Raw genomic sequence first — 24606 nt, forward strand, 5'->3', positions numbered from 1 at the left:
CGCCTCCGCCGATGTTTGTGTTGGCAGACGCTCCCTGTCGCATCTGTTTCCGTTCTGTTTTGCACTCATGAGATGGAGTAGGGGGGGGGGGGCGGGGGGGGGATGACAATGGGGACACATTCGGAAGGAACAAGTGTACCGGATTATGTCATCTTTTTTCCCCCATTAAAAACGAGATGAAAAGCAATAACGTGGAAGATTATTTCTCATTCCGAACTTTTGCTCTCCAATTAAGTATTAAATGCGGAATCTCAGCCACATTATGTTGGGAGTGATACCATATTAGGAGAAAAGGGAAGCCGAGCTTTTGCCAAGCTGTTTTTAATTACAGCCGGTCTGTGGTCAAAATATGTCTTAAACATGACATCATATGAATGCTATGTCTGACAATTGTATTGTTAAACGCAATGGAAATTAACTCATTCACTGCCATTGACGGTTATAGACGTCAAATATTCATTTGAACTATTTCTATTAGTTTATTTTTTTTGTATGAAAACCTCTAATCTTTTTATTGTTCATTTAGAACAGATATCAAATTTGTGATTAATCGTGAGTTAACTCGTGAAGTCATGCAATTAATTACGATAAAAAATTGTAATTAATCGCATGACTTTAATAGTTAAATCACAATTAATTATATATTTTATATCTGTTCTAAATGTACAATAAAAATGTTTTTTCTAGGTTTTAATACTTTTGTTAACAAAAGTGGAAAAAATGTTAAACTAATAGAAGAAATAGAAAGAAATAGTTCAAATTTATTTTTGACATCAATAGCCGTCAATGGCAGTGAAAGAGTTAATGTATTTCATCATAAAATGGCAAATTATGATGGTTTGAAAGCCCAATTGATTAATATGAATGAAATGTCTATTTGTGTGCACATCTGTGTTAATGTGATGTTTCATAAGTGAAAATTCTGGTTAATATGAGATTTTTACTTGAGCATTGTAAATCCAAGACTCTCAGCGTGACTAACTCAGGAGGCTTTTTATTTGACCTCACCATCTTTGTTTTTGTTAACTTTTGTTAACTGCTTTTATACTTAAAGAATACAAATAAACACAAAATGACAAGTCAAATGTTTCTTCTTTTTCTTTTCTTTTCTTTTCTTTTTTTTTTTTATAAAGAAACATCATATCTCGCCTTGTCAAGTCTCCATCGAAAGCATCATCATTTGTATTCATGAATAAGTTAGACACAGCGAAATGCAAATATATATTTACACGTCAAATAAATACATCTTCAGAAGTAGTATGTAGTATGCAGATATACGTTTATGTGGTCAACTCCAAGACATACATGCACAATAAATTTTGTGACATATTCAGCATTCTCAAAGTCCTCATTGTTTGTCTGCAGATGTTGATTAAAATTTTTTTTTTAATGGCATCAGACTGGCTAATCCGTGCCATAGTCAACAAAAAGGACTTAACAAATGGTGAATATGTAAATAATAGTGTGTTGATTAAATGCTTTTGTGATGTAAAGACAAACAGATTACACAGGTGTATATCATCACACTTTGTGAACTCAAACATTAAACCAGTTTCCAACAATTATGCTACGAAGCAGTAAATCAACATGTGGGGAATAAATCGTTTTAAAGCGTAGAGCGTATACTGTATATACTTTGTACATCATTATTCAGATTCATTTTTAACTCATTTACTGCCGGCTATAGACGTCAAAAACTCGTTTGAACTTTTTCTATTAGTTAATTTTTTTTCCCCACTTTAACACTGTTTTTCACTGTTAACAAGAGTATGAAAACCTAGGGGGGAAAATTATTGTACATTTAGACTAGATATCAAATTTGTGATTAATCATGAGTCAACTATTGAAGTCATGCGATCAATTACAATTACAAATGTTAATCGCCTGACGCCTTAATTTTTAATCATCTTTTTTTTGTTGAAAAAAAGATTATTTAAAAAAAAGAAAAGACGACCTAATTTTTAATAAACTTTTCTTTTTTGAAAAAAAAGAAAAAAAAGATGATTAAAAATTAGGGCGTCAGGCGATTACATTTTTTAATTCACTTAACTTCAATAGTTAACTCATGATTAATCGCAAATTTTATATCTGGTCTAAATGTACAATAAAACCTTTTTCTAGGTTTCCATATTCTTGTTAACAAAAGTGCAACCATTTTTAAACTAATAGAAATAGTGAAAATGAATTTTTGACGTCTAAAGCCGTCAATGGCAATGAATGAGTTAAGAACAACTCGCATATGGAGTTTTTATTGAAGCCAATCAGAAATCTCTGTGGTTTTGTTGAATCGTCGCACATAACTGTTACCGTTTTCAGAAAAGCAAGTAAGAGCACATGGGAAAAGCGCAACTCCAGGTTGTTAATATCTTTGTGTATACTTAAAAAAACCAACAACATATCACCACACAATTCCCTCAATGTAAGATTCCCTCCCACGTGATTTCCCATCCAAGCGACTTGCATTTTAATGGTAACCGAGGAGAAGCTTGACCACGGAGCCAACTTGCCAACACTGTTCTCAAGGACGGCCAAAGGAGGAGGTTGCTGGACACACCGTACATATGAACTCGGGTAAAAATGTGAGGAGTGAGAAAGTGGAAATGAGAGTTTGGTGATCATCAGTGCTCGTTACGATACGTTGTGATACACGTTTACTTTTATGAACACGTCAATAACACCTGGGGAACACAGTTTTTTGTTGAATTAGGTCCGATAACTGTTTTTAACTCATTTTTGGGTGCGGAATCCAAAAGTGATCAAAGTCAACTTTTTTTAACTATAGGATCCCTATTTTTCTAAATAATCGTAAAATACATGTAAGAAGTATGTAAATAAAACACTAAGATGGAATAGTACAAAAAATAAAAGAACTTAAAACAGTATCAAGTGTCTCAATTGTGTCTGCACAAACAAGTTGCCACATAGCTGCAGATGAGGTCAATCGTAATTAGCACGAGCTAATTAAGTTACCAAACAACTGCAATTGTGAAATCAGCATGCCATTTTTAGTTTTAATCAGCAGAATATATTTTTGTAATTGTTCCCCAGTGTAATTTTTTTCTTTCTTTCTATGTTTACAGATTGTTGCCAAATATTACAATATAACAATATGGACCAAAGAATTGAGACGCCAGACTGTTCCAACACTAAAAAAAACACAACTTATTTTTTTTTTTGTGTGGCTAAAACTGTAATTTGGGATTGTCATTTTCTGGAATAAGGGTAATTATTTCAGAGCAAAAAAAATTTGAGCTTGTTTTTGTTATTGTAGGAACAACAAAATGTAGTTTTGCCTCAGTCCCAGGCACCTGCCATGAACATTCAGTTTGGCACACTTGTCTGCCTTGTAAAATTGAATTAGGGCTGAATAATGCGGAATAATTGACCAGCTGGGATGCACCAGACAAGGAGAGGATTTTGAAATGACCTTCTAATGATTTCATCTCTTCTTGATGAGACTTGATGAGACTTGATTGGCATCAGCGTGGTCTAAATATTGAATTTTGTACCACAAGGAATACGAATTTGACGGTCCGATTTAGTTTGAGCAGCTCTTATTTAACAGGATTGGGAAAATATGTGTTGGGTGGAGAAGTGGGTGGCTAATATCAAGTCTTTTTTTTTTTTTTACCCCGACATTGTTCCTTTTTTATCAATATCGGATGTTTTTTTTCCCTTGAGTTTTAGCACTTTAGCACACAACATATCATGGAATTACTCTCAATTTCCATTTTTAATTGTTAAAATCGAAATCCATCGACCACTCCCCCACCCAGCTGCTCGGTCTCCGGCTCAGGTTTAGTTGACGAGGAGCTCCTGGTACTGCTCAGACCTCAGGAAGCGACCGAAGGAGTCTTTTCCCATCAGGGCGTGGATGCGCTTCTGGGCCAGGTCAAAGGTTTCAGGAGAAAGATGCACCAAATTCCTCAGAGTCACATCCTTGGTGAAATGGTCAATGTTGACCTGCGGCACAAGAAGAACGAAATTGAAATGAAAGGACATTAATATGTCTTGGATCACTGAGTATTTTGGTCAACTGGCAATGTTGTGATGCTACACAATTTTCTACAGCCTAGCCCGAGTTACTATGTTCATTGGAATCGAAGGGAAGCGTAACCTCTTTGGGTCCCTCGGTCTGAATATAGTCTTCGTAGATGGTTTTTGCCTTGGCAGCCATCTTGACTGGGTCCTTGGTCTTCTTGAAATCCTCGCAGGCCATCCAGAATTCAATATTCTCGTCACTGAACTCAGACTGCAGAAAGCTACGGAAAGTAGCGAGACCATCTAATGGGCAGAAGTGAAAGGCGTTTGTCGTTAAGATAATAACATCAACAGGAATACCAAACTATTTTTGACATTGACCGTTGAGTGACATTTTTTCAAATGGCAATTTTACAAGTACGGAGTGAAGTCGATTTTAGCTTAACGTGGTCTTGGTGTTTGTGGAAAACAGCATATTTGGAGTGTCAGACGATATTTATTTTTTTAATGGGAATTAATCACATGACTTCAATAGTTAACTCACAATTTTATATTGTTGTTCTAAATGTACAATACATTGTACAATAATATATTTTTTTCTAGGTTTTCATACTCCTAACATTAAAGTGGAAAAAATGTTAAATGAATAGAAATGTGGCTGCATATTTTACAGCAATTTCATAATAATTTATAAAATTGAGTTAAAATTAAAAAGATGATGAGATGAAAAAAGTGAGATATTGGTTTGTGTTGGGGCAATTCTTTTGCCACTGGATGGCATAATTGCATTTGTAAGACATTGATGACAGCTCAGTGCATTTTTCTTTAAGAGCTATCTAATCTTTAACATGAAGTAACTTGTGAAATTCTGCACATTTTTTAAATTGTAAAACACAACTTGACCACAGTCCCCAAAAATATATGCATTATTATTATTAAATTTGTTACTGCTAAATTTAGCCGTGTCTGCCGCGTTGCGACGAGAATTCCCCCAGTACAGGCAACACAAGTAAGGGCCGGTCATTAATCGTGCGTTAATTTTTTTTGTGGTGTTAAAGGAAACTTTAAATTAACTAAAAAGTAACACTAATTTTGACACCCCAATTTTTTTTTACAGTCAAAAAGCATATACTGGATATGAAATGATTTCCTTGTGAGACCACAAAAATGACTTCAGAAGCAGTCGTCCCGGCAAAACATATCACTATAAAGTCAACGCGATGTTTTGAGTAAAATAAGTAAGTAGCTTTTCATGTTTTACAGCCACAAAAGCACAAGTTGATTTAGAAAGAAATACATGGTGCAAAAATAATTCCAGAAACAACAAGATCTTGAGTTCATTAAAAGCCATTGTAATTGAGCACAATGCCCTTCAAAGTTTCCATTGTCCGATCAAGTCTGCGTTGCTGATGATAAGCCGTCTGCTCTGGTCGGCCCGCCGGCTTTTATCTGCCATCTAGCGAAGCGTTAATGGCTGCCTTGCTTTTAAATAGCTCTGAGTAGCAATCAAGCTGCTGTGCAAATATACACAAAGAGACGCGCATATGCCCATTGACTGTTGACAAGCTGTTTGTGGAGCCTAACAATAACACTGGGAATTTTATTTTGAACACTTTTAACCTTAAATACTACACAATAAGGACACGGCAGGGTTTGAGGAGGTAGGGATGTTATCTATTCTGAAATCAGTAATAGGGCGAAAAAAAAATATCCCTCAATATTGTTTTTTTTTTTTTTTCCTTTTTAAAGGTTAATTAGTATTCTACAATGAGTGGAGGCAGGTTTTGTGTGTGTGTTTTTGTTATGTATTCAAAAAGGTTGTTATTTTTTGTTAACTCATTCACTGCCATTGACGGCTATAGACGTCAAAAATTTATTTGAATTATTTCTATTAGCTTAACATTTTGTTAACAAGAGTATGAAAACCTAGAATTTGTTTTATTGTACATTTAGAACAGATATAAAATTAGTGATTAATCGTGAGTTAACTAGTGAAGTCATGTGATTAACTAATTAAAAATGTTAATTGTCTGTCGGCCCTAATTTATTATTTTTTTAATGAATTTATGGCAGTGAATGAGTTAAAAATTGGAGAAAAAAATTATTACAATTATTTTATTTTATTTTTTTAAAGAAAAGATTATTAAAAATTTGAGGTGTCGGGATTAATTTTTTTAATCGTAATTAATCGCATGACTTCACTAGTTAACTCTTGATTAATCACAAATTTTATATGTTCTAAATGTACCCCCACATTTTTTCCTAGGTTTTCATACTCTTATTAACAAAAGTGGATTATTTTTTTTAAACTAATAGAAATAGTTCAAATAAATTTATGACGTCTATAGTCGTCAATGGCAGTGAATGAGTTAAAGAAAAAAGTCGGTCACTTCACTCAAATAAGGAGTTCAAAAGAGTTATGTTTTCTATTCACACAGAGGAGGCATACTTTTATACAGTTCAAGGTGGGGGAAAGTGTTATTTTTTTATTAAAAAAAAAAAATCAAAATGTCGTCACTCTATGCTACAGTATATCTACCAAAAATATAGAAATGACACTGGTTACATAGAGCCAAATGGAATCCAAGTGCAAACGACCTTTCCACTGTAAACAGTCTCATAGACAGACACCAGACCTCAACAAAGCATTGTTTCCTGTTCGGGAACGGTTAGTGTTAACTTAAACCGGAGATCAGCTGTTGTGTAATGTCCAAGCAACTTTTGCACCCCCCCTCAAAAACTGCTTCCCAATCATCACTGTTGTGTGTCATATCATACGTATTCATAAATGCTTTTGTGTGTGTTGAGATGGACAAAGTATGACTGAGACGAGGGGGTGTCGACTTACAGTTGTTGTTCAGGACTCGGTCCAGACTCTCGCGCCACTGAGATGCTTCCTCACTTGACGGTCTGTGCACAGACAACTTCACGTCAATAAAAAAAAAAAAATGCAGGGAATCTTCATGTTTTTCTGTACAACAAGTTCCGTTTGGTCGCAAAAATATAAAATATTCCATCAAAAGTAATTTACTGAATTGAATCCATGTGAATTTAGTGTAACCATGAAGTATTTATTTACTGGGGCTGAATTACTCCTAATGTTTTTTCTTCAACATTGTCTAGAGATACAATCAAGAATAACAAGGTTGAAAAAAAAAAAAATCATCTCAATTGCAGGATTTCTAAAAACAACATGGTTGATTTGTCAACACATTACGCAACGCCTTGTAACGTTTAGAAAATTAAACACGAGTCCTGTTGCTGCTGCTGATTTCATGTTTTTCTTGACCACTCGAGCATTTATTCTGACGTTTTGCTTGGAAACAGCTGCTGATAATTGAACTCAGCTGGTGTCCCGTATTGACGTCACTGGGAAAATTGAGTGCGTTCCACCTTTAACTGTACTCTATATCTCATCTATTATTCCTCCTTAGAATGATTTGCATCAAATGACCATGCAGAAGGAATATTTACCACAAAAAAACCCCGCAAAAACCTACAAATGGTCTCATATCCAATCTTAATTTAAATATAATGATTACTATTTTTGATTTTCAAGGTCTGCGCAGTAAAATAAAGTGATGGAAAGGTTGAATGTGATTCAACCTTTTAACCATTTAATGATGTTTCTTTTTGATGGCTGTGGATTGCTACATTACCAAACACAAGCAAGAAAAAAAAATTACTTCTGCAGCTTCTCTGGCTTCTTCTCGGTTTTCTCCGGGTAGGGAATGATGAGGTCAATTGCATTTTCCGGCTTTTGAAGTAAAACTCCCAACTTTGACTTGATCTCTTTGGCCCTGTAAGACAGAAAGCAGAGCTTTTTAATCCCTTAAGGTGAAACTCCATTTATACGCTGCTGAATATGCATTTTGGCGTTGCACACCACACATGGAGGGTTCTGCTGAGCACATTGAACCAAATCCCAACGCAGACATGCAAGGAGAGATATCCGAGTGGAAAGTACACGCAAACTGGAGGTGGAGGGGGAACACCCTTGCTCAAGGGCACATTGACAGAAGCAGACAAGAATCTCTCCGACAACTATTTTGACTTTTTTTTTTTTTCAACAACGAGACTTAAAACGGGACACTCTGGTTACACATCAAAATAAAAATCCACATTTTTTTTTATTATGCACACACCACCATACTGTATAATTGGATGAATTATACACAAAAATTCAATTGCTGCTAATTGCTAATTTTACAGAATTAGACTTTGCAGATCTCTAGTCACAGATATATATATATATATATTAATGGAAAAATTCGACATGCAGGTAGGTCTTACCTTACAAGGCAGGTTTGGGGCAGGGCAGCTAATCCTTTACACATTTTGCAAAAGCGTCAGGTTGGGTGCTGAAAAAAAAACGTGTTTAATTGTCAATGCTTTTCGTCCAAAGTGAGCCTGAGCGTTGCTTCTTGCGTTCTGATCCGCGGCTTCAAACACACCACGGTTTTATGCAGACCCCCCACTGGGCTGCGGGCCAAAAGTGAAGCCAATCAGACTGGAATGTGTCTCCAGCGCTGGCGTCTGCAGAGCGTGGACAAAGAAGGACGGACAGGTGTTTACATTTCAACACCTTTGTAGTTAAAAGATTTCAGACCGTGTTGCAGCATATTCATCCTTAATTACAGGGATGTTTATATTCATTTGAATTTATTATTATTTTTTTTTTTTTTAATGCGACCACCCACACACAATCCAGCTCTGGTAAACTTTCAACCACTGTGTAACTCTTCCTAAACATCCTAAAAGTCATAAACTTCATCAATTGAGATATTTTCATCGAGGTGTCGTTCTAATAATGGATTTGAGTGGAATCGGTGCCTATAATCAAGTTACAATATTGTTTTTAAAAATGCATGATAAAACTAGCATGATGTGTTTTTGTCCGTCCACTCTGGCAGCCCCCCCCCCAACCCCCCCAAAAAAAGAAGATAAATTGCTATTCAGGACTGAATCCTCCAAGCAGCCTTCATTTATTGGCAAGTCCCAATTTTCTTGTGCAGTCGCCCACAGAGACTCGCAGCAGGCAGCAGGCTAAGAGGCTGACCTTTCCCCAGCTCTCACTCTGGGAAAACTCTTTTGCTGAGGAAAAACTTGTTTCCTGACATTTTATACGTAAACATGTATCTTCATTTGATAATAAGCAACAATTTCATCAAAAGTCCTCTTGGTACAAAACATTGGATGATGCCTGTTGCGAGAACGTGCACGGGGCAAAATAAGAAATTCCGACAATTCTTTGGTTCACGCTTTCTGTATTTATTTTGTCCATAGTGTTTATAAATGTAGCACACACAGCAGGCTAACTTTGAATCGCATGTTCTGGACTGTTGACCATGTGAAATGTTCTTGTTGGGTGCTGGATGCTTCATGGCCATCAGGCAGAATGGAATGTGCATCGGTTTGCCAGCGCGTCCGTCCACTCATCCAACCTTCAATAATAAGGATTCAAGATAAAGATGCATCATCACAAGGAAGGCAGGAAAACGTAAACGTTATTTATATAGCACGCTAAGCCTAGGAGCTATGTACTGTAAAAAAGCGGGGTACAGAGAAACCATGTGAGGAAAAGCACCCACGAGGAGCTCATCCACACTGAGAGGGATAACAACCCACGGCCATCCCAGAGTCCCCACGGTGGGCCCCACACAAGGTGTAGAGTACCCTCCCACCCCTCCAACCCTCAGGGCCAAAGGAGCCTTCAGGAAACGGTCCCATTCATGTGAATGAAACCTTACTCAATATATTACATTTTCTCTCAAGTGACAATTTCTAACATACATTCCACCGCCATCACATGATCCTCCGATGCAAAAACAACAACCCTTAATAGGATAAGGCCTGCACCCCTGCAGAGTCGTGACACGGGTTACTGTGACCTCCAGCTATCAGTTACAAGTGCGCTACAAAGCATCCAGACCAAATTTGATTGCACCTCAAAAGATCGTGTTATGAAATCCTGTTGACAGGAGGCACCTTGACTTTGGAGGAAGAGTTTTCATCTCAATATGAAGACATCTTGACACCTTTGAGGGGTTTTAACTCATTCACTGCCATTGACGGCTATAGACGTCAAAAATTCATTTGAACTATTCCTATTAGTTTAACTTTTTTATTTTATCTACTTTTGTTAACAAGAGTATGAAAACCTAGAAGAAAATGATTGTACATTTAGAACAGATATAAAATGTGTGATTAATCGTGAGTTAACTATTGAAGTCATGCAATTAATTACATTACAAATTTTAAACGCCTGACGCCCCTAATTTTTAATAATGTTTTCTTCTTTTTTTAATTCATTCACTACCATTGACAGCTAAAAACGTCAAAAATTCATTTAAATTATTTTTATTAGTTTAACATTTTTTCCCACTTTTGTTAACAAGAGTATGAAAACCTAGAATTGTTTTGATTGTACATTTAGAACAAATATACAATTAGTGATTAATCGTGAGTTAACTAGTGAAGTCATGTGATTAATTACAAACCTAGAAGAAAATTATTGTACATTTAGAACAGATATAAAATTTGTGATTAATCGTGAGTTAACTAGTGAAGTCATGCAATTGACGCCCCTAATTTTTTATAATTTAATTGCCTGACGCCCCTAATTTTTTAATAATCTTTTCTTTAAAAAAAAAACAAGATTATTTTTAAAAAATGTCTAGGTTTTCATGCTCTTGTTAACAAAAGTGGATTATTTTTTTTTAAACTAATAGAAATAGTTAAAATGACTTTTTGACGTTTATAGTGATCAATGGCGGTGAATAAGTTAATTACAGACACATTCATGACATATTTCGTACATTTGACACTTTCCTTACCTAAATTACTCGCATATTTCTAGCTGAAAACGTTGATCTATTTTCTTCTTGTTTTTTTGCGGAATTGCTGACACAAGGTCGGTTGACTAATAAGCGTCCGGATTCTCAGGGCTTCCAGCCCAGCGTAATGCAAGAGGAAATTAAATGACTCTTCCCACCCCAGCCCTCAATTGTTTTCATTAAGATGTTTATTTGCAAGGGATTTTTGGATAAAACAATTTCATACACACGGGATAGGAAACATCTACAACTAGTGTTTAGTGTTTCAAGACCAAAACAAGGAAGAGAAAACATGAAGGTAAATAATTATCGGTTATCATTCTTGTCTTTGAGAAATAAATTTAATTCCTTTTTTTTCCAGAGAAAATTTTCCATCAGAGGTCAATTAGAAATACAAACAAGGAGTTGGCTTTGTGGCTACTGTTACGTAACTTTACACCAACTTCAATGATATAGAAGACACGTAGTCTGGGTGATTAAACATTCTTAGTGAAATCTTGGCATATTCACAGAGGACCACCTAAAGTGAGATTTAAAGCTCTATTTTTATTTTAAAAAAATTGCTGCATCGTCATTTTCGGAAAGTCTAGTTTACCGCGTTTAGGAATTCAGCAGCAATGCTGGGCGGCAGACGCATTATCTATTACACGTCCCCGGCGCATCTGACAATTTGGTGACAGGAAGTAGACTTTAGACCCAGGTAAATGCAGGTCTAAGTTGTGGCGCAGGTGCCATAATGCAATTTTGGTGGAGGCGGAGGCAGACAGAATCAACGCGGGAGGTTTGGAGGATGTCATAGTATTTCATCCAAAAATCAGTTAATCCCTCTGAATCACTGTAGAAATGAATACATTGAATACATTATTCTTATTACCTTTAATATATTTTTAAAAGCAAGATATGATTTTGTCAGACGTTATTCAGTTTATTTTTTAAAGAATATAAATACATATATTCAAGACAAGCAGTGCAGCAAGAGAAAGGACATAAAGTAATGGCAAATTTTTGTAAAATCTTACAAGCGAGGGAGACAAGAGTGTCTGGAGGAGGGAATAACAACAATACGACACTCCCGGCATGGGAAAGCTCCAAATGTGGGTCCCTTGTGTAAAGGGAATATTGAAATATCTAGTAACCCAAAGTTCCTCTCAGGTCACATCCTCTCAGAATCACTCTTCTCTATTTCATTTAAAAAAAAGAAGAAGCAATTTTTACATTACATTAGCGAGGATTTGAATTGGCAAAGTAGTGAAGATCAAGAACGCATCTAGTTTAATAAATAAATAAAGTGAAATTATTTTCACAAAATTATATTTGTTAGATGCTCAGCCAGTAGCATTCCATTGCTGTGGTTTATTTATTTGTATTTATCGCTCATCAAAAAAAATCTGTAAACCAAATTTCTCTGTGAATTTTTACATAAATTAATAAAACAATTTTCTGCAACTTTTATAAACATGTATCATTTGCTCCGGGGTTATTTAAATAATAATAATAATAATAATTTTTAAACCAATGAAATTACTGATCATCATGTGACATCTAATTGGGTTGATTATGAAAGTGTGAGTAGATTAGACTTAGATAAGCATCGAATCGTCTTTTATTGGATAGATACGCACCTCTAGTATCTCACAAAAGTGAGCACACCCCTCACATTTCGACTGACATTTAATGATATCTTTTCATGGGACACTTTGACACAATGACAAGTAGTCCTCCTCAAAATAACTCAGAGCACAGCCAATATTAGGCTAACAAAAACAAAAGTGAAAATGTCCAAATTGAACACACATATGTCACATGACTCGTATAGTGTTACAAGGTCTGAGGTGTGTCAAAATTATCACAAACTGGCCACTGAAAGTTCAACATGGCATTTTGAATATCTGAAAATATCAACTGCATACAGTACACATATAAATAAATAAATAAATACACTCATTGTACTCATTCCAAAGTCGTGTCGGGTTGTCATGCTGATGGCGAGCTAGGCAAGTTCAATTCAATTCAAAAAACACAAATTGTACGCGTAAAGTAGGATAGACTCGATTTCCTCGGGGTTTGTCTGTCTTTTCATCTCTCTGTAATTTGGCCTCAGCATCTCATGAGCGTCACGCTTGATGTCCTCTCGGTCAAACATGAGGCAAGTGCCCTTGTGGAATGTCTCATCCGACGTCATCATTTGTGAGAAGTATCCACCACGCATTGCGTTCACGGCATTCTGTACGGATGTCATTATGTGGACCAGTGCTCATAAACCTTCGGACCCCGCAGAGAGCTAAACTCCACTTTTGGGCTTTTAGACAAATATGTGAAAAATAGAAAATATTTGTTTGAAAATGAAAGGCGAATGATTTCCACATCCAAGTGAAACCAAACTTGAAATAAATAAATAAATAGCTTTTGAGTAGTGATGCCGAACCTTGAGAGATCATCAGGTGGTGCCACAAGATTAAAAAAAACAAAAAAACATTGTATCTTTGTCTCAAATGTTATATCTTAAAGATGTTGAACGGTGCCTCATCTGAAGGACGGTACTGGAAATGAATGAAATAACCAGACTCTAATCTACATAAGATTAGAAAAAATAAAAAATAAATACTAGCAAGCACACAAAAAAAGTACTTTCAAGACAAAAGTGAACATAAAAACAGGAATGAGCGAACAACGCAGAACAACTCGACGCCGTCGTTCAGCTTCTAACGCAGCTGGAAACTTAACTGATTGATGATTGTCATGCCCAACAGGTGTGCGACAAGAGGCTCCGCCCACCAGCAATAATAAGGAAGTAAGGCAGAGTTGAAAAGTATTACAAAGTCTCATGACAATTGTTCAACTTTGATCATAATGCCAACAAGTCATTTTAGGAAAATCAAAGAAAAACATTTCATTTCAATTGTACAGATATGATGGGACCAGCTTATTGTAGCACGCCGCTTCGTAATCAAACGTTCTGAGTTTGAATCTCCTGGTTTCTTGTTCCTCAGTATTTGAAATAAAGGGTTGTGTAACATCAAACGTTTACCACAAGAGGGCGCAAGAACAAAACAAATGTCCCCCCCCCCCCCCCCAGCTCTGTGTACATACAGTATACAGTAAGGAGGCTGCATCCATACATCAGCAAGATTTCCAAAAACAAGTATTAGTGTTGTGACCCACGGTTTATTTATTTAATATCCTCAGCCGATAAATAACTTATCAGTTCAAGGACTAAATTGTTTTCAGTCTTTGCACATGTTTCAAGCGCTTATTTGACACATATATTTATTTGTATTTAGAAACAAATTATGAAAATAACTTAACGGTGTTTTTACCAGAACGCCGATGTTAAACATAACCCAGTTAAAGTAAGTGTTGAATAAAAATGTACATGAAGTTTCCAATGAACAGAAAGCTGTTTGTCATGGTCAACATTTGCTGCTATTTGCTGCCCTCTAGTGTTTTACAGAATAAAGGAGTATCTTGAACTACTGATTGGAAAGAAAAGACATCACAATCTTTTTTTCTTTCCCGTTTCAAAATGGCAGAAATTAGCCCAACTAACTAATTCCACAATATGGCTGTTGATCAGATCTTGATACATCCATTGTGGAATTAAATAAATTAATGAGTGAAGAAAATGAAAAAAAAAATCATATTAAGAATTTGGACAACTGGAAAATATGTATGTCATTGATGTATTTATGTAAAAAAAAAAAGAAAACACAGGCACATATTAAAAAAACATTCTCACTTATGGACGATTAAATTAACTTGTTATGCATGTTTTTGAAATGTGTTAGGAAACCCACAAGCAAGCGTAGGAAGAAAAAAATAATACAAAAAAACAAAACAAAAAAATGTAAATACCACTCAGGACTGATTCAAACCTGGCACAACTCAACTGTAAGACAGTTTAAAAAATTATGAATTCTTATATTTATATATATATATATATACAGTGTTCCCTCACTATAACGCAGGTCTTATTTTTGTTTCTGTTACTAATCCATTTGAGACCTGCTGAGATTTCTGGGAGCTCATAACGAATGACGAGTGCTTTTCCCTCCCTTGGTACGCCTTTATCAAGACTGAGGTGCCCTTGAGCAAGGCGTGTAATTCCAGCCGCCTAAAGCAAGCCTCATCGTATGTATGCATGTGAATGCACCGGTAAGGCAATTAAAGTCATCAGTCCCGTCCGTCTTTATCCACAATGAGAATGTCCGAACGGTCCTTGCCATCCTCACATCCTGACAAAATGTCAGGGGGCAGCGTAGCAGCCTTCCAAGTGTTTGATTATGCAGCAGGCCTGCAAGCCAGCTGTTCCCCGCCCGACTCCGCCTCCATGCTCTACTGATGACATCTGAATACACAAAGTTGACATTCAGCCCACTTTTTGTTGCAATTTATTACCTGAAGTTGATGACAAGTGCAAACAGTTGCTGTGCTTACAATAAACTTTTATAGCTCACTGTGTTACGTTAATGCTGTGACTTTTCTTCTGGAGGAGCTTCCTGTTTGCTGAAGTATTTCCTATTCACACGGTTGGTTTCCTAGGCGCAACAACTAAACAAAACACATGGTGCTGGCTGCCATGGAAATAGAACATGCAAAAGTATTATTAGTCTTATTTTATGCACATAAGTGTTTCATGACCTCAGGTAAAAAAAAAAACCCACAAAAAACCCACGATGTACATTTAGTACTGTGTCTCATTTATGGACCATTCTCTGTTAATCGATGTTTTATCCTTGTCAGTGGGCTTGGAATAAAAAAAAGAGCACTACTGTCAATATCAGATGATCTGTGAGAACAGTCACAATTTTAGGAACAAGTGAAATGTGGGAGGGGTCACAGTTTTTCATCAGTGCTACTAGGGGGCCACATAGGATTAAATGTATGACAAAAATGCCACTTGAAATACAGACAAAATATATGCATATGCGCAAAATACACGATCCTAATATATTACATTTTTCATTTCTCATTGCGCGTGTAAAAAATCCACTCTCCTAACACAACAAATGGTTTGGAAGAAACATACAATAACCACATGCTGTGATTTAAAAAAAATAAAAATAAAAATTGGCACCCTGTGCAAAGGGCCGTTTTGCTGAAAAATGACCATTCAAGGACAGCACATAACTGCTGAACAGTGAATTTAAAATTAAGTACAAGAACACATTTTGCCTCACAAAACTCAACTTTATCCTGCATGTCATTACAAATCTGCAAAAAAGAGAAATTGTTGGCCTACTCATTTTGTTGTATAGAGCTATCATCTAGTGGTGAATGGTGGTATTACAACTCAAAACTACAGTCGGCTCCTGCATACTTGTGTTTCGGCACCCACGGATTCGCAAATCCTAAGATTTTTTTTGTGTGCTCAATATACATATATTAAAAAAATATATTTTGGGTGTTTTTTCCCCCCCATTGTTCCCGTAATTTTTTTTTGCCCCCATTCACCTTGGTTTTCATAGAAAACAAGTAAGTATTGGATATTCATCAGCAGTTTTGGAAGAATTTTTATGAATTTGGAAAAAAAATTAAAAAAATTATATATTATATTTTTTCTTCTTCTTTTCTATATCAGGAGGAGCTGGTTGAAGTGGTTGGGGAGAACAAAGTCTGGGCTTCCCTCCTAAAGCTGCTGCCACCGCGACCCAACCCAGATAAGCGGTAGTAAATAGATGCATGGACGGATTTTCTACATCGGGGAGTTGCCTGTACCTGATGTAGACAAACAACCACATAGATAATTCTTCGTCTGTCTACCTCAGATGCAGGTTTTGAATGTGGTAAGAATCCAGAGTGCCCACACAAGCACATGGAGGAAAAAAACAAAAGTGGGCTGGGGCTGGAGTGTTTGGGGTTGGTGGTTCTGGTGCTGAAAGGCGACCTGTCAGGCCAGGCTTCACATTGTGACTGGGCAAATTGCCCTTTTAGGGAAATCACTAAAGTAACCTGAATGACAACATCGTCACCCTCTTAAAAGAATAGCATGAGTCATTTTTTTTTTTTAATTTTTTGCCTAAATCATCTCCTCATGATGCAAACGGTTCCTTTTTTGGGTGTTTCCTGAAAAAATGAAAAAGTCGACTCAAGGTGGCAAGGGCGGAGGTTCAAACCCGAACCTCAAAACTCAGAGGCAGACGGGCTAACCTCAAGCTCACCTTACTGATGCAGCTTTTTTTCTATTGGAATTCATGCCATTGTGTATGTGAGCATAATGAACAACAACTGAGCATAATATCTTTAGATTTGTCAAGTTTATTTGCTGGTATGTAAAAATACAGCCTTTATATAAATATCAATATATTATATTGCACAGCCTTTATTTTGTAAAAATCCATAAAATACACACATAAATATGAAATTGAATTGTTATCACAAACAGTGCTGGACTTTGACAGACATTACAAACACAAATGTTTGCCTTGAGGCAAATAAAAAAAAAGTGCTTTTCATTCCTCACTAGCTTCTTCACCTTTTAGTTTTTGTGACTTTCCAAACCACCTCATTGCTACGCATTGACATTCCAGTTGTGGGAAAGGAATCCCACGCTTCCTTTCTTTCCAGCTTTTTGAGTGCGAGCTCTTTAATGAGACACTTTTACCCCGAGTACATGTTCGTGGCATCTCCGTGAGAGTTTACGGCTTCTTCGCCAGCTGCGGCTGTTTTGTGGATTTGCTGCCCGGCTTGGCTTGACTGAAAATCTCCCGGAAGGCGGGTGAGCGCAGGAAGCGCGGGTAGCAGTCTTTGGCCATGAGCATGTAGATCTTGTGCTGCGCCTGCTCGAAGCAGTACGGGGACGGCGAGTGCATGTTGGCTTTGGTGATGTCACGAGTTTCATGGTCAATGTTAATCTGGGAAATGGGACAGAAGAGTCAAATGAGTCTGGAATATTTAGACTGTGAATTTGCATGCATGCTCATTGTTATTGTAAAAGAGAACGTTTTTTTTTATTGAACAATTATACACAAACAAACAAGGCACTCATGTATCAACAAATGATAAATTACTTGAGCATTCAAAAAAAATAAAATAAAAAAAATAATAATAAATTAACGGGTTTATTTGCTAAATTTCTGTAAATGTTGGAACTCTTATTTTCTAACTTCCTCTTTGGGCGGAAGTTTATTTTGAAGGAATGCGGAAAGGGAGAATGACGTAAAGACGAGAGAGAGAGAGAGAGAGAGAGAGAGAGAGAGAGAGAGAGAGAGAGAGAGAGAGAGAGAAACGTTTGAAGAGTTAAAAACATTTTCGCGCACGTCAAATCCAACATTTTAAGATACTTAGCCCGTTTGAAAGTGGCAACAAGGTAAACAAAATTGAGATTGAGATAAATAGATTTATGTTTGTGTTTACCATTTGAGTTTAATTAGCCTGACTTTATCTCTATAGAAGGAAATGTGAACATGTCTGATTGACGGTGTCATGTTTGATTTATTTTCCAGCTCTTACAGTGTAAGACACGGTTTGTGTATTGGACAAAGAAAAAGAGAATTAGAAGGAAATTTTAGACCACAAGTAAAGCTTCATTATTTCAACTGACGCTAACAGTGATGCGCTGTATTTTGAGTTACCTCTCGTGGTGCATCGCTGCCGATGTATTCGTTGTAGATTTTCTGGGCTTTAGCAGCTAGTTTGTCAAGAGATTTAGTGCTCCTGTAATCCTCACATGCAAAGTAGAACGCAATGTTCTCTTCGCTGAATTCTGATAATAAGAAGGCAGTGAAAGCGCACAGTCCATCTGGGGGAAGAGAGTTAAATTCAATTACTGATGGCACTAAATGGCAAATGTGTACATCTACAAAATACATGTATTAAATTGGGGGCACATTTTAGTCTTGTTGAAACTGCTGAGGAACAAGCCCACATGTGTAAAGATGTACTCACATTTGCTCGACAGGAGTTGCTCAAATGATCCTTTCCACCTCAAGCATTCCTCCAGGGTCGGTCTAAAACAAATGCTGCATTGTTAGCTTCCACCAAATTTAAACAGGGAACACACAATTTATGAAACAGGCAGTTATTTTTTTTTATCTTACTTGTTTTTCCCCATTTTACAGCAGAACAGACTCCAGTCGGATTTTTGCAAAACGCTTCCCAGCCTCGCTTTCAGCTCTTTGGCCCTGCGGAGAGAATATTAAAAGATTACATCTCATTTGCATGTGACCTTGAGTTGTCATCTAGACGAATGAAAAAAAAAAAAGCGTGCAGTGGCTTTTCTGTAATCCTTCCATTTTCATGCAGCTTTTCATGTACCTTTCCAAGCAGCAGGTAGGCATGGATGCGAGTCCTTTACACATACTAGCAGACAGCAGATGGACGTGTGGTGGGGGTTTGAGTCTCTTCCCTGTGTTGAGCTGAATGGTGGATAAATATCCTCAGTTGGAAGTCAGATCGTCTGTGCGTGTGAATACAGCAAGGAGAGGAGGTTTTATAGCATTTGCCCCTGCCAGGCTCCGATGTGTCATCAGACCTCGTAGCCAATCAGAGCGCGTGAACGGGTGACACTCACGATTTAGTCACCAAAAGGGAGGGAGGGAGCTTGAAAATTTCTATCAAATGATTAAAAAAAAAAAAAAATAAATAAATAAATAAAGCCAGTGCTAACAAACATTTTTTTTTCAACGTGTCCTTGAAAACTCCGTACCTGACAACACAAGCAATTTGAACAGACTGACTAAATCTGATATCAAGCCAGCAGTTTGGTTCGATAAAAAAAGAGGATGTTTACAGTGTAAGTATAAATTAAATATGAACTATGATGGTAATTGGCATTTTGCTGTCTTTTCTTAATCAATCAATCAATCAATCAAACTTTATACACGTATCGGTGCCAAAGAGGTCCTGTATTTGTTTGTAAACACCCTACAGTAGTCACCAATACCAAGTACCAATACCGCTAGTACTTTTGATACATAATATTTCCCCCCAAAAAACAATGACAGAAAAAAAAAAGACCTACAGTATATATCCCAATATAGTATTTGTCCTAAAAATCACATTAAATTAATGGAGCACAATTTTAACTCTGGGGCTAACTTCACTTCTGTTGGTAGCTTATTTCGTTCATGTGCAGCGTAACAGCTAACTGCTGCTTCACCATGTTTGCTTTGAACTCTGAGCGCCACTAATTGACCCGCCTCTGTAGACCTCAGAGTCCTACTGGGTTTATATTCAATCAGCATTTCCTTATTGTATTCAGGAACCCAAACCATTCAGTGATCTGTAGACCAGTAGCCGAATTTGACCATTTAGCGTCCAAGATCTAAATACAGCTGTTGCCTTTGTTAATGGAACTTACTTGAAATGATCCACATGCTTGGAGAAAAGAGATGCAAACTCCATACAGCAAGACTCCAAAGCTGAGATGGAACAAGACCAGACAGATTCAATACCCCAAAAGGTTTACAAACAGTGCATAGCATTGTATCGAACCAAGTGGGTTACGTAAAGATACAGCTAAAGGCGTTTCAAAGAAATCTGAGAACAGCCATGCGTGATGATGAGCTCAATTTCCTTCCACGAATGCAAGACGTTTGGTTCCATCACGAGTCCATATGCAATTTAGCAAATCAATTATATTCAAAATTTTACAGGGAGTTCACAGTTTACAGTGAGGTTTTGGAGGTTTTGAGGCAACAAGCAAATGAACTAGTTCACACCTTGACATAAGACGGCGGAATTGAGACAACAGGCCCATAAGGACTCCTGACGGAAGCGTGGCGGCCAAGTGTGCGCCGACCACCACCAAACATTCGCACCTTCCATACGCCAGTGGGAGTAGCACTGTAGGCAATGTGAGTGAAGTGCCTTGCCCAAGGACACATGACTTGGGGGGACAGCGGTGATCGAACGGCCGACCTTCTTGTTACTGAATGACCGTCTCTACACCCTGAGCCACGGCCGCCACTAATATGGAGTGGATGGCCCCTGCTCGAACACACCGTTAGCCATAACGTTCAGAATCATTCTCCTAGTGAAGATTTAATAGCACCATTTGTTGCCAGGAAATTAAAGAAGAGTTGCCTTGGGGAAGCCGGCCGCCTACTCATGCACTCAGTCTGTGATGTCAGCACACCTTTTGTGCCGACCATAATGGAAGGAAGCTCAACCGGAAGAGACGGGCGCGTTTGAATAAAAGAAAAAAATAAATAATAATAAAAAATAAAAAAAACATTGCTGAGCTTCTCTTTGTGCTATAGATTTACTGTCCTTGACGATGGTTGATGCGCAACTGACACGCACAAGCATTGGCAACATTACTCATATCACTTTTTGGTTTTAATGTAATAAACTTTATGTGGGTCTGTAGTAGAGGAGATTAAAAGAGCACATTTAAACATACAATCCATCTGTCCCTTTCATCCAAATATGGGCCGCAGAGCCACTACTCACAGAAGTGGCTTTTTGTCCGTCGGTCTAATTGTCACAAACTAAGTCAATTACCGATGGACTTCGTGACTGACAGACGGCCGTTCTGTTGATGAATGACAAACTGACGGAATACCTGTTGGTCATAAAACTGACGGTCTGACGATTACAATCTGGTTCGGCTTGAAAAAAAAAAAAGACTGATTGACAATAACGGACCAGCAATTGTTTTTATTTATTTTCCCACCGCTGAGCATAGAGATCCGGGCGTTGACGTCACGAGTCCCAAAATGTGCGTTAGCGCAGCCATTTTGGCAGCACAGAAAACACTTTAACAACGATTGACAGCTGTTGTGGACCAGCTGCCACAACAAAAAGGGTAAATTAAAAAAGGATCGAGCATGCTCCAGGCTACCAAAAGAGGAACCGATGCGTAGCCACTTTGTACACGGTGGCTGAATCAGCAGATGCTAACTGTTACCACGCGCAAAATGTGTTCATTTGTGCTGTTAATAGATATTACACAGTTGAATTTAATAACTGACCAACACCATGAACAAGACTTTTTATGGCATAAATGACGGCGGCCGCGGCCTAATTAGCAGCTGCTAAGTGGCTAACGTACCTAAATAACACTGCAAGACTTGCAAGCGTGAAACTGCTAACTTGGCATTTTGACCACACATGAAGGGGAAATAAATCCGGATTGTACAAGCATGATCAGATTTGAAAGCACTCACCGGTAAGAGAGGAGGTAATTCCACGTAACAGCATTGAAAAAAAAAAAAAAACACTCCTGACACTTCATCGGCAATCCAACATGTCCACCTTGCGCATGTATATCATGTCCTTTTTTTTTTATCAAAGTGACTGTCAATGTTCTTGGGCTGAAAGTTAACGGATAAACGCTACTTTTTGCCCTGCTCGCCATTGCAGTCCATTAACGCTGCGCTGCTACTTTCCTGCCACAGGGGGGGCGTTTTCACAGAAATAGTCACGTGATGTCCGGATCTCTATTATGGCAAATTTCTGCCTCTGTTTATGCGTGTGCCAATTTGGTAGTACATAGAAAGGAATTTAAAAAGTTAAATTCTCTTTTAATAGTTGTATCGTATGAGTTGCTATATGACAACTGTGTGATTGACATTACACGCCTGGACGGGTCCTGCGTAAGAGCGTGCAAAAAAAATTGGTTTGCGAAATCTGCTGGGACGCGGGACCCAAGGCTAAAATACGGTCAGGACGGTCTTGGCCAAAACGGGACGTGACTCGTTACCCTAATCTCAAATTTTGGGCCACATTTGGCTGAAAGCTTGTTTCATTAAGGACACATGCTTGAGGCCATTTGAGACCATCTGCATACTTACAAATTACTTTACCCCACTTTGGCTTTTAACATAAGATCGTAACCTTATACAACCTGAAATGTCATTCTCTTTTCGCCTACTGATGTCCTTCACAGTGAAAAGCTGTTATTTCAGGCTCGGTTATTATGGAGGGAAATATCATCTGAATCTCAGCGTGTTTGTTTTTTAATCCCTTCAAAAGCGAAGAAATGAAGGATGTGCTGAAATGAGTCTTTGCCGTAAGTATTCTTTCATGTGAACCCTTTGTTGCTAGAGAGAATGATCAAATGGATTTGAGGATACCGCACTTCCACGGACAGGCTCAGAAATTGAAAACACTGGAAGAAAAGGTCAGCATCAAGAGATATTAAGGACATATTTTTTTTAAGTAAATTGACCATACCTAACATGAACCTTAGTCTCATTCAATTGAGAGGCTTTCAATAACAGAAAAGTAGGTCAGGGAACAGGTATTGTTAATACAAATTAGAAGCGGATTTAGTTTATTTGGAGCGTACAGGAAACTGATGGGAAAACAGAAACTCAATACCTGCATACTGCATGTTCCATATTATTGAAGACTAATGAAGAATATTGATTCCACTGTGTGTTCCATACAAAAACGATAACACATGTACTGTCGGTTTGCGTGTGCTGTCCTCACTATGTGAAACGTATAAAGAAAAGGCTGTGCACAAGACATACTTTTCTTGCTTTTTATGGAGTTCTCTTTTGCTTACAGACAATTGAAGACAAGTAGTAACTGGGGAAGAAAAGACAAAACATGTCGTATTTGACTAATTACATTTTACATTGATGATAAAATACATGTAGCTAGCTGTAGCTAGCTCATACTACAGGTCTATATGTAAGCAGTCAGTTTGATGAAACAAGAACAAATTTCCATACACCAATGTTCAAAATAAAATTTGACCAGACATCCGTCAGATCCGTCACCTTTTCTCTGAAAACTGGCGAAAACATGTGCTTCATATCTCGCATGCGTTTGGTCACGGGGATGAATGAATGTTCGAAAAGTTTGTCGCTAGCTGTATTTGTGTTGGCCGCTAGCTAAATCTCCAGGTCTGCTCCTTTTTTTTTTATTTTTTTTTTAAGCTTATTCCGTTGTTATGGCCCAACTGTTTTACAGATTAACTAACTCCAGATTCCAGCTGTGGTCGTTAGGACAATGTCAGTCCAGTAATTTTGTGTTCCCTGTCTGCAGATTCATCACGAGCTCCATCGAAAATGTTGAATTCTTCAACTGAATTTTCTCGCATCCAGTTGGGAGTAGTAAACGAGCTGTCGTAGACAATTTAAGGACACGCTCTGCAACTGAAAAGGAGATAACACTGAAGCAGCATTAACTAGCAGTTGCTGTATATTTGCTTTGCTTTGTAATCCTGTTCAGAAATCACACCCACAATAGCGACCATGTGCATTAGTCTGCAGTGCAAACACACCAAGCATCTGTCCAAATGATTCAAGAGTTTCCTTTATGTGTAAACTCTAGCATGCTGCTAGGCTACTGATGAATACTGTATGTCATGAGTGAAACGAAATGGAGAAAAATAAGGACTACTTGTAAACCAGGGTTGCTTTGTAGCATCAATGTCAATCCATGCTTGAGGAAATCATTATAAAACGAACAGAAACAATCGTATTATGGGATAGGGTAGTCTGTTTGTATGCGCTACGGATGAGTGGGTAGAAAGAAAATAACGTTCTAGTCAAAGGTCAATGCTAGAGGAAGAACCTATGATGTTTCCCGATATAACACTGTTATTGTTTTTATCTGAAGGCCACGCTGTACTGTGATGCAACAACTCCTACGGCCCAGATAAAATCCAGATATTGAGCGGGCCCAAAAATAGCCAATTGTTTCACAATTAATGAAAGGTACAAGAGTATGTTCATGTCCTATGTATTTATAAAAATACTACTTTTTTTAAAATAATAAATTGTATTTTGTATTTTGAATGTATAAAACAACCATTTTCAATGCCCACACAACCACAACAAACCCTCCAAACATGACAATAAGAGCAGAAAGTAAAAATAATGTGCTACACAAA

General features: G+C 37.5%; 2 protein-coding genes across 2 annotated transcripts; both read right to left on the bottom strand.

The window, feature by feature from the left end:
• Positions 1 to 1262: 1262 nt before the first annotated feature.
• LOC147166331 (regulator of G protein signaling 5-like) lies at positions 1263 to 8425 on the bottom strand. Its single transcript, XM_086088989.1, has 5 exons — positions 8275 to 8425; positions 7668 to 7781; positions 6830 to 6891; positions 4118 to 4284; positions 1263 to 3963 (listed from the first exon to the last, which is right to left on the bottom strand). The coding sequence occupies exons 1-5, from the start codon at positions 8316 to 8318 to the stop codon at positions 3799 to 3801; spliced, it is 552 nt and encodes a 183-aa protein (XP_085945115.1). The 5' UTR covers positions 8319 to 8425; the 3' UTR covers positions 1263 to 3798.
• An 8624-nt stretch (positions 8426 to 17049) lies between these two features.
• On the bottom strand, positions 17050 to 19215 carry LOC147166332 (regulator of G protein signaling 5-like). The gene is made up of 5 exons (XM_086088988.1): positions 19071 to 19215; positions 18854 to 18937; positions 18702 to 18763; positions 18389 to 18555; positions 17050 to 17668 (listed from the first exon to the last, which is right to left on the bottom strand). Exons 1-5 carry the CDS (start codon positions 19112 to 19114, stop codon positions 17453 to 17455), a joined length of 573 nt encoding a protein of 190 aa, XP_085945114.1. The 5' UTR covers positions 19115 to 19215; the 3' UTR covers positions 17050 to 17452.
• Positions 19216 to 24606: the final 5391 nt, after the last annotated feature.

Source organism: Leptonotus elevatus, chromosome 11, assembly GCF_054856555.1.
Source record: "Leptonotus elevatus isolate MCC_2025b chromosome 11, RoL_Lele_1.0, whole genome shotgun sequence".
In the NCBI taxonomy this organism is placed as follows: domain Eukaryota; kingdom Metazoa; phylum Chordata; class Actinopteri; order Syngnathiformes; family Syngnathidae; genus Leptonotus; species Leptonotus elevatus.